Raw genomic sequence first — 15,658 nt, 5'->3', positions numbered from 1 at the left:
TTCTGTATTCAAATAAAAGTGGATTTGGGGAACATTTAGTCCATTATAGAAATGTAGGGCCCATTTTAATACAGTAACCTCCGTTCTCTGACATGCTGTTCTGGTTGTCATGCATGTTAATGTCTTAAAGAGGAAGGAAAGGACAGTTCTGTATCAGCTACTTGTGTTCTGACTACTATAAATATGTATCAACCACAGAACTGACACTTACTAGCAGTTCCCACTCAATACCAGTAAGTTAACTCACTGTACAAGACTCTCCCCTTCACTTCACTCTGTAAGTACTCTTGACAATATCTTGAAATATAGTTTTTTGGTTCTTTGTTTTTAGTAATATAGACATAAGACATATACTTGAGGGTAACGTATCATTTTACTCCTTGTTATGTTTTGAGTTATGTTTTGGTTGTTACATGCATGCATATCAGGGCCAGTATTCATAAAGTGTCTCAGTGTTGGAGTGTTGATCTACAGAGGGATGAGATGATTAACCAGGGTAAAAAAGACATGCAGACAAACATTGTAATACTGCAGTGTGTGTGTGGGGGGGGGGGATGTGTACATTGCTAGACATGACGGCCTTGTTGACCTGATAGCCAGCGAGGTGAGACCAGTAGTCTCACCAACAGCACACATGCATAAACATTCTTGTGTAAAAGGGGTCACCTTGTTGGCGCTGGAGAAGATGACTGCCGTTTATTTTTTACAGTCACAAGTGTAGAGAGTCAGGAGGCAGTTGCAGGTTTAGAACTACTGAAATGTCATAAAATAATAAAGTACTCAGGAAATAGCAGAACAACAAGCAACATTTACCAAAGCGAAGGCTGGCTGGCTGGCTCTCTCTCTCTCTCAGTTCTCTCCTCTCTCTCTCTCTCTCTCTCTCTCTCTCTCTCTCTCTCTCTCTCTCTCTGTCTCTGTCTCTCTGTCTCTGTCTCTGTCTCTCTGTCTCTGTCTGTCTGTCTGTCTGTCTGTCTGTCTGAGTCACTTGCTGTTTAGCCTCACAGCTTGGAGGTAGCTCCTATCATTGAACCTTGTGGTCAGAAATATGTGTTTACAGTACTACAGATTTATTCAATAAGTGATTGTTGTTGTTTATAATGATGATGACTGTTGTATACATAAGGAAATTATTTTTGCATCATACATCATGTCAGGTTAAATAGACAGATGTAGACAGACATGCAACTCGTCACACACATTACATACTGACAGTATTCACATAGACAATCATATAGCACAATACAACAGAACACAATATGAGCCTGGTTCATTTTCAGTAATGAGGCCCTGTACCCCATTTACAGTTTCTACTTCAATGTATCAGGTGGAGTTATTCACCAGCTATAGAGTGAGTTGTTGTTTATGTTTCTAAGACTGCAGGGTGAGAGATGCAACAATGTCCTTGAGAACAGCAGGAAGTGTGTTGGTGGTCTTTCTCTGGTCTGTAGCAGGTATGGTCTCATTCTTATGTTTTAGTTGCTCTATGTATCAATCTACAGACATTTCTAAAAGGATAAGAATCATAATGTTGTTCTGGTGTGTTCTGTTAGGAGTCTCCACTTCACTTTTAAATAGTTATCTTTCACACCTCACTGAGTGACCCTTATCTGTGGTTTCCATCCACACTCAACTCAGCAACTATGGCAACAAAGTGTGGACAAACCTTATTGTCAGTGTGAGCCAAAAGACCTTGACTTCATTCTGATTCCCTTTTGTTGTGTGACTGTGTTTCAGTGATTCTGGGTCAGAATAGCAGGATTGTGACCTACACCAAGAATAGTTTCTGTACCTTGAAGGGGTCAACAGTGGATCTATCCTGCTCTTACACATATCCCAGAGGTCATACAGTCACAGCAACAACATGGTATAAATGGAAGAGTTTGACCTGGACTCACATCCAAGATAAATATGAGGATCGTATAGAGTACCGTGGGAATAAGGAGAATGACTGCACCCTGAGAATCACAGACCTGAGAGAGGAGGATTCAGCATCATATTACTTCTCATTTTCAACAGGCTCATGGACATCTGGCTCAGCTGTCACTCTCTCTGTCACAGGTTCTGTAATCTGACATAAAGAGAACAGTTACCACTTCTAATGATGTATTACATTTTCATTGAGAACTTGGAATGGTGCTGACTGACAGATGTTCTCCATTGTTGTTTCATAACTACAGATCTAAAGGTGACTGGGGGAACAAGAGGGGAGTATTGGACGACACTGACCTGTAGCACCACCTGTACTCTGACTGACAACCCCACCTACATCTGGTACAAGAACGGACACAAAGTAAAGGAGGACACTTCCAGCCTGGACTCAGACTCCTTTAGTGATGCAGACAGTTACTCCTGTGCTGTAAAAGGCCATGAGGATCTCCTCTCTCCTGCAGTGTGTAAGTGTGGATTCAACTCAATATGTGTAATTATTCTGTCTAATAAACAGTCCTCATAGATAACACTTAGCATAACAGTAACACAGGATGGCAGAACTATATTGGATTACTGATGCTCACGATCCCACTGAGTAAATCATGCATTCTTATCATTATATTTCAGGTGTTCAGGGTCAGAGCTGCAACAGAGTGACTTACACCAAGAGGACAATCTGTGTCTTGAAGAGGTCAACAGTGGACATATCCTGTACTTATATAAGTGGTGATGATACAGTCAAATCATCACTCTGGTTTAGTCCTAAACAGAGTGACAGCTGGAGGGATGAGTTGATCCCTGAGGACCTAACCACAGACCCAGGGTATGCAGGTCGTGTGGAGTATGTTGGAGAGAAGGAGAGAGGTCGCTCCACCCTGAGAATCACAGATCTGAGAGAGGAGGACTCTGCTCAGTACAAGTTCATATTCAACACACAGACATCAAGATGGGGACACAGCTTCCCTGGAACAACTCTGACTGTCACAGGTAACACTGGATCATGTTAATACATACAGGATCATGTTAATACATACATTTCTATTAGATGTTTCATTATACATGTTTTATCCATAATACACTATTGGTTTAATGATGTTATTGTCATTGACTCTGTATTCAGACCTGCAGGTGAAGGTGACTCCTGCCACAGAGGCAGGGAAGAGGACACTGACCTGTATCACCACCTGTACTCTGCCTGACAACCCCACCTACATCTGGTATAAGAACGGACACAAAGTAAAGGAGGACACTTCCAGCCTGGACTCAGACTCCTTTAGTGATGCAGACAGTTACTCCTGTGCTGTAAAAGGCCATGAGGATCTCCTCTCTCCTGCAGTGTGTGAGTGTGGACTTTTACATACAACATTTGTTTCAGGTCGTCAGACGATCATTATTGAATTTGCTGTGAATGTGACGTCCACTTCTGCTTTAGTTCTGTATGCTTTGCCACGCAGTGTTGAATGGGATTCAAGATATATAATCAAATTCATGAAAATGCAGTCAATGGATGGATTTACTTTAATGTTGTGGAAGCTCATGTCTTTTTGGTTCCAGTTGTTGTTGATAGTACATTTTCAATGGACTCCCCCATGAGTGTCTTTCAGAGCCCACTGGTCTCATTTTTGTCTTTGTCAGTGACTCTTTTATTAATTCCCATTTTTGTTTTGGTTACATTTGAGGTTTTCTTGCTGGGGAACGTGACAGCATAAGTGTATACAGTAGATATTGTAATTAAGCATTTTATAAAGGTGTTATATTGTCTTGTATTTCAGGTCAGAAGTGTTGGAGTGTGACTTACACCCATCAGAAGATCTGTGCTTTGAAGGGGACAACAGTGGACATTTCCTGCTCTTACACATATCCCAGTTATCATGAGATCAAACAAGCTTTCTGGTTTACTAAATGGTCTGGTCTGGAGGCTGAAGATCTGAGCTCAGTGCCAGGGTATGAGGGTCATATAGAGTACCTTGGGGATAAGGAGAGTGACTGTACCCTGAGAATCACAGACCTGAGATTGAGTGACTCTGCTGGGTTCAGGTTCAGATTCATAACATCTGGAGGAAAGTTTTCTGGCTCACCTGTCTCCCTGACTGTCACAGGTAATCTGTCACTCATCTCACATCTATGACACATATCTAGATAGCTGTAATGTGAGTGTGGTATTGTATGTATGCTAATGCATATGATGTGTGTGCTTCAGTGTTTGCTGTGATTTTAGCTGTGCTTTTGTATGTAAGCTAATCAGAATGTTGTGTTTTAATCTGATTAAATTGGTTCTGTTAAACCCAGGACTTCCTGGGAAACAGTGGAAAATATTCCGGAGTTGACTATCCTGACTAAATCCTTCAAATTCATTAAATGAATGACTGTAATGACCTTATGAAGGGCAGCTATACAGACACAAAGGAGGAGAATAATGATGTGTTTCCTTTTACTCCAGATGTTGTGTTGGAGATGGATCCTACATCTGTGTCAGAGGGGGAGAGAGTCACACTGAGATGTAGAACCAAATGTACACTGGACCCCATCACAGCCTACAGTTGGTATAAGAATGGACAGTCTCTACCAAACAGCAACACCTCCTCTCCTGTCTATATCCTGTTCTCAGTCAGCAGTGAGGATACAGGCAGATACTCCTGTTCTGTAGAAGGACATGAGAATCTCCCCTCTGATGAAGAGACTCTCACTGTCACATGTAAGTACATGGGGATTAACCCTTTAGTTTGGTATATTAACATTGTAGTGACAGATATTGGCTCCACATGATACTTGAATTGATCATCTTCAATAAGAGGATGGAGCTAAAAGTCAGTGTGTGGAAAAGTACATTTGTGGAAAGTTTGTGTAATATTTTTTACCTGATCAAATTTAAATTATTTTTAAATCCACTGTATTATACATCAGATGGACCAAGGAACACCTCAGTGTCAGTCAGTCCCTCTGGTGAAATAGTGGAGGGCAGTTCAGTGACTCTGACCTGCAGCAGTGATGCCAACCCACCTGTGGACAAATACACCTGGTACAAGAAGAACGTAGCCTCACCAAAGGCATCAGGACAGAGTTACAACATCACTAACATCATCTCTGAGGACAGAGGAGAATATTACTGTGAGGCTGAGAATATAATAGCATCTAATAACTCTACAGCTCTGATGATCATTGTAGCAGGTAAAGTTCCATCTTCAATACAAAACTACATGTTTCAAGCTAATTTCAATCATTATGTTTTGGCTTATTACACCTTAGTTTATAACTATACATTGGGTTATAAGATCCCTTAACAAGTATTGCATTACTGTCCTGTATTATAGTTTATTTTTAGTTTATTATATAATGCCATGTACTCATATCATCCATCTTTTATTATAGTGAAACAAACCTCAGTTCTGACTGCAGCTGTAGGAATCATAGTGGTTGTTCTGGTTCTCATCCTCTGTCTCTCTGGACTCATGTGGTTCAGGTAAGTTTAAATGCATCTTTTTATTTTGTTCATTATTTAAATGTAGCCCTCTGATTTGTTGTTAACTTCATTAATTTATTAATTTATTTATTCATTCTTAATGTGCAAAACAGGAAGAAGGCCTCCAAATCCACCTCTGACACAAGAGACACAGCAGACGATGGACAGGTGAGTCTGTTGGAATCAGAAGGAGACTGTGATGACTGTATTCTTTGTGGAACATTTCCACTCCTCATGTTGTCTGTCCTCTCTCTCCATCAGGGAGACTCTAGTCCAGTGTATGACAACATCTCAAACATGGCCATGACCTCTACTGCAGCACAGACAGCTGACACAGACAACCAGGATGATGTTCACTACGCCAGCGTCCACTTCTCTGGCTCCAAAAACCAGGAAGTGCCTCTGTACTCCACCGTCCAAGTGCCTCAGCCCCAGAAAGAGGATGAGGATGTCCAGTACGCTGCTCTGAATTTCAACCTCCCCTGTGCTGCCACCCGGTGAGCATATTCTGAATTAAGGTCATTCATATGCTGCAGTTTATTGTAGGAGATGTCATCAATAAGCAAAACAGTTGACCCTTAGTGAAAACTATGAAGCCAAACTATGAACCCAACAATGGACATCTCAGGACAGTTACTATGACATGTCTATAATGAGGGAGAGATGTGATGATGGTTTGAGGAACTGTTCTTCTGTTCCAAATGGCACCCTATTCCCTATTTAGTGCACTACTTTAGACAGAGCCCTATAGGGTGACACCATTTGGGACACTATTTTTGTTTCATTTTTGTTTCTCTCTTCAAACCCGCAGCAGCACAAGCAGCTGAGGAGGACTCCTCTGTTCTCTACAGTACAGTCAACAAACCCTGAACCAAGAAGACCTGAACACAACAAACCCAAAATCAAGAAGACCTGAACACATCAAACCCAGAACCAAGAAGACCTGAACACAACAAACCCAGAAAGAAGAAGACCTGAACACAACAAACCCAGAACCAAGAAGACCTGAACAGAACAAGTTTGACAAAAACCTTGTATATCTGGACCTGTATATCTAAACTAAGTGATATAATGCCTGTGGAGGTGTGGAATATTGACCATTATAAACTGGGTGGTTTGAGCCCTGAATGCTGATTGGCTGACAGGCGTGGTATACCAGACCGTATACCCTGGGTATTAACATTTGTATTTACTGGTCTAAGGACATTGGTAACCAGTTTAAAATAAGGCACCTCGGGGTTTGAGGTGCATCCAAGCACTCCGCGTTGCATTGTGCATAAGAACAGCCCTTAGTGGTAGTATATTGGCCATATACCACACCTCCTCAGGCCTTATTGCTTCAGTTTATAATGGCAACAAGGCACTTCAGGGGTTTGTGTTGTATGACCAACATACTGTTCCATGGCTTATTTTAAACTGGTTCACAACATAAATAGAACAGTAAACAAGTATTTTTACGTCATACCCGTGGTATATTGTCTGATATACAGTATAGACTTCTGAAATGCTGTTTCAGCCAATCAGCATCCAGGGCCAAAACTACCCAGTTTATAATAGTATTTAATAATATATGCCATCGAGTAGACACTTTTATCCAAGTCATTAGTCATGTTTGAAAACACTTTTCGTATGGGAAGTCCCAGCAGGAATTGAACCCATGCACCATGCTCTACCAACTGAGCCACAGGACGACTCTATTCAAACGTAGAGTAGGAGTTCTGATCTAGGGTCAGTTATGACTCTGAAACAATGATGAATGTGGACCTTAATAAGGGACCTTAACATTTTTTATATATATTTTACGTTGAAAAATGTTGTATTTCTGACGTAGGCAACCTTGAGTTCCATTTATATCTTACAGTGCATTCAGAAAGTATTCAGACCCCTTGACTTTTTCCACATGTTGTGATGTTTCTAACTTTTGCTCAAATTGATGAAATAGTTCTCTCCTCATCAATCAACACACTAAACTCATAATGCTAAAGCAAAAAAATGTTTTTAGACAATTTTGCAAATGTATAAATACAAAAAAACTGCAATATCACATTTACATAAGTTTTCAGACCCTTTAATCAGTACTTTGTCAAAGCACCTTTGGCAGCGATTACAGCCTCGAGTCTTCTTGGGTATGACGCTACAAGCGTGGCACACCTGTATTTGGGGAATTTCTCCCATTCTTATCGCCAGATCCTCTCAAGCTTGGTCGTGTTGGATGGGGAGCGTCGCTGAACAGATATTTCCAGGTCTCTCCAGGGATGTTCGATCAGGTTCAAGTCCGGGCTCTGGCTGGGCCACTCAAGGACATTGAGATTTCTCCCGAAGCAACTCCTGCTTTGTCTTGGCTGTGTGCTTAGGGTCCTTGTCCTATTGGAAGGTTGAACCTTCACCCCAGTCTGAGGCCCTGAGCCCTCTGGAGCTGGTTTTCGTCAAGGATCTCTCTGTACTTTTCTCCATTCATCTTTCCCTCGATCCTGACTAGTCTCCCAGTCCCTACCGCTGAAAAATATCCCCACAGCATGATGCTGCCACCACCATGCTTTAACGTAGGGATGGTGCCAGGTTTCCTCCAGGCGCGATGCTTGGCATTCAGGTTTCATCAGACCAGATAATCTTGTTTCTCATGGTCTGAGAGTCTTTAGTTGCCTTTTGGCAACCTCCAAGCAGGTTTTCATGTGCCATTGGCTTCTGCTTCTGTCTGGCCACTCTACCATAAAGGCCTGATTGGTGGAGTGCTGCAGATATGGCTGTCCTTCTTGAAGTCTCTCTCATCTCCACAGAGGAACTCTGGAGTTCTGTCAGAGTGAACATTGGGTTCTTGGTCACCTCGCTGACCAAGGCCCTTCTCCCTCGATTGATCAGTTTGGCCAGGCGGCCAGCTCTAGGAAGAGTCTTGGTGGTTCCAAACGTCTTCTATTTAAGAATGATGGAGGCCACTGTTTTCTTGGACATTAAAAAATACAGAAATGTTTTGGTACCCTTCCCCAGATCTGTGCCTCAGCACAATCCTGTCTCGGAGTTCTAGAGACAAATCCTTCGACCTCATTATTTTTGCTCTGACATGCACTGCAAACTGTGGGACCTTGTAGACAGGTGTGTGCCTTTCCAAATCATATCCAATTAATTTAATTTACTACAGGTGGACTCCAATTAAGTTGTAGAAACATCTCAAGGATGATTAATAGAAACAGGATGCAGCTGAGTTCAATTTCGAGTCTCAAATCAAAAGGTCTGAACACTTATCTAAATAATGTATTTCTGTTTTTTAGTTTTAATACATTTGAAAACCTTTCTAAAAACCTGTTGTTTTTTTGCCATTATGGGGATAGTGTGGTATATTTTTAGTTAATCTATTTTAGAATAAGGCTGTAACATATCAACATTTGAAAAAAGTCAAGGGGTCTGAATACTTTCCCAATGCATTGTATATAATTCTATCTTATTTATGTTATGTTTCTGAAACAATCATCAAACTTGTGAGACTTTTGCCTCAACGTCCAGGAAAGAGTTCTGCTTGATGCAATGTTTCTTATTGCTTTTATCAAATTTTATTTTTTGTAAACTGTGTTGTTACATTTTTTTAAATAGACTTTTAAGAATGAACTTCATTGTCATTGTTTTTACCTTGTTATAACAGAATCTTCAGTGGAGAGAAAGTAAAACGCTTTCAAAATCACACCTCTTGTACTTTCACTACATACAGTAACTACAAATAAGACATTTACATTAGTTTGTATAGCAATAGTGGTTCATTCATCTTCATCATTATTATCATGTCGGTACAAAAACTACACAGACACTTTCAGAAGGAGCAATGTCCAGCACCTAGACACACAACCAGTTACATTAAATATTATTCATTGTCATTTTTAAAACACACAACATGACATAACATCTATGTTTGGAGTGTGGAGGGTAATTCAGTCAGTGATGGCATTCCAATCCAGAACACTGAGAGATAGAACATTCTGGAATGTCGATGATTGACAATAATATATCTGACAGTTAACGAGTTCAGACCAGGCAGTGAGATTATTGCCTGATATAAGAATAACAGTCCACCATTTTGTCCAACTGGTAGTAAGAGAATGACAGTCCACCATTTTGTCCAACTGGTAGTTAGAGAATGACAGTCCACCATTTTGTCCAACTAGTAGTTAGAGAATGACAGTCCACCATTTTGTCCAACTAGTAGTTAGAGAATGACAGTCCACCATTTTGTCCAACTGGTAGAGAATGACAGTCCACCATTTTGTCCAACTAGTAGTTAGAGAATGACAGTCCACCATTTTGTCCAACTAGTAGTTAGAGAATGACAGTCCACCATTTTGTCCAACTGGTAGTTAGAGAATGACAGTCCACCATTTTGTCCAACTAGTAGTTAGAGAATGACAGTCCACCATTTTGTCCAACTGGTAGTTAGAGAATACATTACATCACTGTTAAGTATACTGTATGTTTACGCACATTAAAATATCCTGTTAGCCATACATAGTCTAATATAGCATGTTATCCATACATAGTTTATTGTAGCCTGTTGTCAAAATATCGTATAATGTAACCTGTTATCCATATATAGTCTAATGTAGCCTGTTATCCATATATAGTCTAAAGTAGCCTGTTATCCATATATAGTCTAATGTAGCATGTTATCCATATATAGTCTAATGTAGCCTGTTATCCATATATAGTCTAAAGTAGCCTGTTATCCATATATAGTCTAATGTAGCCTGTTATCCATATATAGTCTAATGTAGCCTGTTATCCATATATAGTCTAATGTAGCCTGTTATCCATATATAGTCTCATGTAGCCTGTTATCCATATATAGTCTAATGTAGCCTGTTATCCATATATAGTCTAATGTAGCCTGTTATCCATATATAGTCTAGTGTAGCCTGTTACCCATATATAGTCTAGTGTAGCCTGTTACCCATATATAGTCTAATGTAGCCTGTTATCCATATATAGTCTAATGTAGCCTGTTATCCATATATAGTCTAATGTAGCCTGTTATCCATATATAGTCTAAAGTAGCCTGTTATCCATATATAGTCTAATGTAGCCTGTTATCCATATATAGTCTAATGTAGCCTGTTATCCATATATAGTCTAATGTAGCCTGTTACCCATATATAGTCTAATGTAGCCATTTATCCATATATAGTCTAATGTAGCCTGTTATCCATATATAGTCTAATGTAGCCTGTTATCCATATATAGTCTAATGTAGCCTGTTATCCATATATAGTCTAATGTAGCCTGTTATCCATATATAGTCTAATGTAGCCTGTTACCCATATATAGTCTAATGTAGCCTGTTATCCATATATAGTCTAATGTAGCCTGTTACCCATATATAGTCTAATGTAGCCTGTTACCCATATATAGTCTAATGTAGCCTGTTACCCATATATAGTCTAATGTAGCCTGTTATCCATAGTCTAATGTAGCATGTTATCCATATGTAGTCTAATGTAGCCTGTTATCCATAGTCTAATGTAGCCTGTTATCCATATGTAGTCTAATGTAGCCTGTTACCCATATATAGTCTAATGTAGCCTGTTATCCATATATAGTTGAATGTAGCATGTTACCCATATATAGTCTAATGTAGCCTGTTATCCATATATAGTCTAATGTAGCATGTTATCCATATATAGTCTAATGTAGCCTGTTATCCATATATAGTTGAATGTAGCATGTTATCCATATATAGTCTAGTGTAGCCTGTTATCATGTCCAGTCCAACTCCCGTATGGACTTGGGAGAGTCGAAGGTCAAGAGCCACGCGTCCTCCGTAACATAATCCATCCAAGCCACACTGCCCACAGAACCTGGAAGCCAACCACACTGATGTGTCAGAGGAAACACCTTGCACCTGGCGCAATGGAACAAGGACGTCCCTGCCTACCAAACCCTCCCCTAACCCGGAAGACGCTGGGCCAGTTATCCACCGCCTGATGGGTCTCCCGGTCGCGGCCGACTCAAACCAGGATCTCTAGTGGCACAGCTAGTAACTGTGATGCAGTGTCTTAGACCACTGCACCACTCAGGAGCCCCGACTAAGTTTCTCCTGATGTGTTTAAGGATGATTTACTTTGTATTGCTGTTAGACATTATTACTTATTATAGATTTTAGATTTTTTTGTTTAAAAACATGTAATCAGCACATTACATACATTTAAACATTTGCAGTTTTTTACATTTTATATTAATTATAATTTTATATTACATAATATATTGTTCAGTTTCATGATATCACGTGTTTTGTCATCACATTTTTCATTATTAACTATCATTATTATGTATTTTATATACGTTAAATACATGTTTACCTTTGCAGTTTTTACAGCGTGGTTTAGTGTCAATACAGTATAAGCATCATGTTGTAAATAAGATCAACATTTAAGACAATAAATACACACATTATTTGATCAACTATTAATACATTGATTCATAACTATTTCCACTCAGCTCTTGTTTCTTGTATTTCTGCCTATTAGACACATGATGGCGACATTGAATCATTTAACCATGAGTGGCTCGGCCAGCGTCTCCTCAACTCAGTCCTGGGGACCCCAAGGTGTGAACGTTTTGGTTTTTGCCCAAGCACTACACAGCTGATTCAAATAATATAATCTTAGTGTCGAGTTGATTACTCAAACACAGAGGCAGTGCTGCTTAGTTGTCTTATTAACCTCAGAAATATCATTTATATTTACTGAAATGACCCTAGTTTAACCCTTTGTGTGCTCCTCCAGTGAAGGGTATTCAGCTGTATAAGCACAACCAGTATTTATTTTCACTAAAACAGCTGTTTTGCAATGAAGGTCTACAGTAGCCTCAACAGCACTCTGTAGGGTAGCACCATGGTGTAACCGGAGGACAGTTAGTTTTTGTCCTCCTCTGGGTACAATGACTTCAATACAGAACCGAGGAGGCTCATGGTTCTCAACCCCTTCCATAGACTTACAAAGTAATTATGACAACTTCCGGACGATGTCCTCCAACCTATCAGAGCTCTTGCAGCATGAACTGACATGTTGTCCGACCAATCAAAGGTTTTTTCTCCTGCTCACAGACAGCTGATGTGTTGTGCACTGAAGTCCACAAGTGAAGGCAAAAGGTGAGAGGAGTATAATTCAGAGATGCGAGAAGGAATTCTATAATTGCCAATGTGATCATGCTGTTTGTATGTGTCTGTTTTGAAAGTGAACTGTGTTTGAATGTGATCAGAGGTGAATTCATTCCACCTATTCTGTTGAAAAAGTTGTTTTAAAGAAAGCAAATGGAACGAAATGGGGGTAAACATTACCTGAATTTGTCAAAGAGAAACTCTTGTTTGCAACTGTCGGACGAATAATTACATCCTAGATCAGCTAGATGCAGGCCAGAGTGTGCAAGGCGGTATTGAATGTGTCACTGTCTGTCACATTGAATACTCAAATATTTTGCTCGACCTGTGAACCTACGTTGTAGCCGTTCATTCATAGGCTCGGTTGTAACAACCTCATGATGGCTATAAGGAACACTAGAGTATCATGACATGGAGTAGCTTAAATGTATTGATGTTACATTGAGCTGGGTGAACGGAATATGAATGACCGTCATCCAAAATGCTGTGATAGAAATAAGGCCATGCTCATAAAAAAGGGGCAAGTATATAGGTGCATAGTATATACAGACTGCACTACCAGACCCCACCGCAAGGGGCATAGTATATACAGACTGCACTACCAGACCCCACCGCAAGGGGCATAGTATATACAGACTGCACTACCAGACCCCACCGCAAGGGGCATAGTATATACAGACTGCACTACCAGACCCCACCACAGGGGGCATAGTATATACAGACTGCACTACCAGACCCCACCACAGGGGGCATAGTATATACAGACTGCACTACCAGACCCCACCACAGTGAGCATAGCCATTATTTCTGATTTAACCAAAACATGACAATAAAGAAATACATGCTGTACATCTAACATTGATTTATTGTGAGGTTTAGCTACAATGTTTCTGGAGGGGAGGGCATCTCCTCCCCTCATGACTCCAGTAGTGGACCTCTCCTCCCCTCAGGATTGCGCTGGTGGACCTCTCCTCCCCTCATGACTCCAGTGATGGACCTCTCCTCCCCTCAGGACTCCAGTGGAAGACCTCTCCTCTCTTCTGGACTCCAGTGTCTCCTCAGGACTCCAGTGGTGGACCTCTCTTCCCCTCAGTACTCCAGTGGTGGACCTCTCCTCCCCTCAGGATTGCGCTGGTGGACCTCTCCTCCCCTCAGGACTCCAGTGGTGGACCTCTCCTCCCCTCAGGACTCCAGTGGTGGACCTCTCCTCCCCTCATGACTCCAGTAGTGGACCTCTCCTCCCCTCATGACTCCAGTGGTGGACCTCTCCTCCCCTCATGACTCCAGTGGTGGACCTCTAATCCCCTCATGACTCCAGTAGTGGACCTCTCCTCCCCTCATGACTCCAGTAGTGGACCTCTCCTCCCCTCAGGACTCCAGTGGTGGACCTCTCCTCCCCTCATGACTCCAGTTGACCTCTCCTCCCCTCATGACTCCAGCGGTGGACCTCTCCTACCCTTGTGACTCCAGTGGACCTCTCCTCCTCTCATAACTCCAGTGATGGACATCTCCTCCCCTCAGGACTCCAGTAGTGGACATCTCCTCCCATGAGGATTCCGCTGGTGGACATCTCCTCCCATGATGATTCCAGTAGTGGATATCTCCTCCCATGATGATTCCAGTAGTGGACATCTCCTCCCATGATGATTCCAGTAGTGGATATCTCCTCCCATGATGATTCCAGTAGTGGACATCTCCTCCTATGATGATTCCAGTAGTGGACATCTCCTCCCATGATGATTCCAGTAGTGGACATCTCCTCCCATGATGATTCCAGTAGTGGATATCTCCTCCCATGATGATTCCAGTAGTGGACATCTCCTCCCATGATGATTCCAGTAGTGGATATCTCCTCCCATGATGATTCCAGTAGTGGACATCTCCTCCTATGATGATTCCAGTAGTGGACATCTCCTCCCATGAGGATTCCAGTAGTGGACATCTCCTCCCATGAGGATTCCAGTAGTGGACATCTCCTCCCATGAGGATTCCAGTAGTGGACATCTCCTCCCATGAGGATTCCAGTAGTGGACATCTCCTCCCATGATGATTCCAGTAGTGGACATCTCCTCCCCTCAGGACTCCTGGAACCTTCAGTACCAGCTGATGAGGAGTGATGGGAATGGGTCACATTTTGTCTCTTGTAAAACATGTAGGTCCACTCCTCAAATAAAGAAATGTAACTACAGTATTCTGACTTTAGACCATTTTCTATTTAGATACAGTAACATCACCTTATGTGACATGCTGTTGCTGCATGTTAATGACCTGACTAGGCTACTTTAAAATGTGTCAACCCCAGAACTCACACATAGGCTACGCCTGCTTCTACTAACACTTACAGTAGACTACTTCTTGTTTCCACGCAGTGACAGTAAGTTGACTCACTGTTCAAGACCTCTCCTCTTCACTTCACTCTGTAAGTACACTTGACAATATCTTGAAATATAGTTTTAGTTTTGATGTTTTTAGCCAAACATCACATGACTGCCTGTATCTTTGTACTTGTTGGTTTATTTTGAACTGTGTTATGGTTGTTACATCAGGGCCTGTATTCATAAAGTGTCTCAGACGGTCCATATAATTATGATCTAAAAGGCTAAACTGATCCCAGATCAGCTCTCCTACTCTGATACACATTGTGAATACTGACTCTGGACTTTGGTTTCATGTGTTTAGTTTAGTTCAGTTTATTCATTTACATGTTTAAAACATGATCAGTAGAGTTTGCCAGTAATACCCAGATCTCTATTCAATAGGGTCATGTTCACTGCCACAGTATAACAGGGTCAAGAATAACTGTGCGTGTGAATGCATTTTGACATATTAATCTGATTCGTGGATTTACAGTCACGACCAATATGATTGGCCCCCTTGGCAAATTCTGAGCTATATTCTATGCTACAAAAGATGGGAAGTACATTGTACATGGTGTTTCACATGAAGACGTTATGCTATTTTAAGAGCTCTGAGAGCAACAGAGTGACAGTAAGAGTGAGAGTGATGAGTTGATGCTTCACAAGAGCTTTAGGAGTAGTATTAACATGAGACAGTGATGGTGGGTTGTGTTTAGGAGTAGTATTAACATGAGACACAGTGATGGTGGGTTGTGTTTAGGAGTAGTATTAACATGA

General features: G+C 41.2%; 1 protein-coding gene across 1 annotated transcript; it reads left to right on the top strand.

The window, feature by feature from the left end:
• Positions 1-222: 222 nt before the first annotated feature.
• On the top strand, positions 223-8,989 carry LOC135531063 (B-cell receptor CD22-like). The gene is made up of 13 exons (XM_064959196.1): positions 223-277; positions 1,374-1,451; positions 1,735-2,058; positions 2,178-2,393; positions 2,557-2,916; positions 3,050-3,268; positions 3,702-4,028; positions 4,370-4,624; positions 4,834-5,097; positions 5,299-5,389; positions 5,503-5,557; positions 5,651-5,886; positions 6,201-8,989. The coding sequence occupies exons 2-13, from the start codon at positions 1,397-1,399 to the stop codon at positions 6,214-6,216; spliced, it is 2,418 nt and encodes an 805-aa protein (XP_064815268.1). The 5' UTR covers positions 223-277; positions 1,374-1,396; the 3' UTR covers positions 6,217-8,989.
• Positions 8,990-15,658: the final 6,669 nt, after the last annotated feature.

Source organism: Oncorhynchus masou, unplaced genomic scaffold (assembly GCF_036934945.1).
Source record: "Oncorhynchus masou masou isolate Uvic2021 unplaced genomic scaffold, UVic_Omas_1.1 unplaced_scaffold_1505, whole genome shotgun sequence".
Taxonomy (NCBI): domain Eukaryota; kingdom Metazoa; phylum Chordata; class Actinopteri; order Salmoniformes; family Salmonidae; genus Oncorhynchus; species Oncorhynchus masou.
This window is presented reverse-complemented; position numbering and strand designations above follow the sequence as displayed.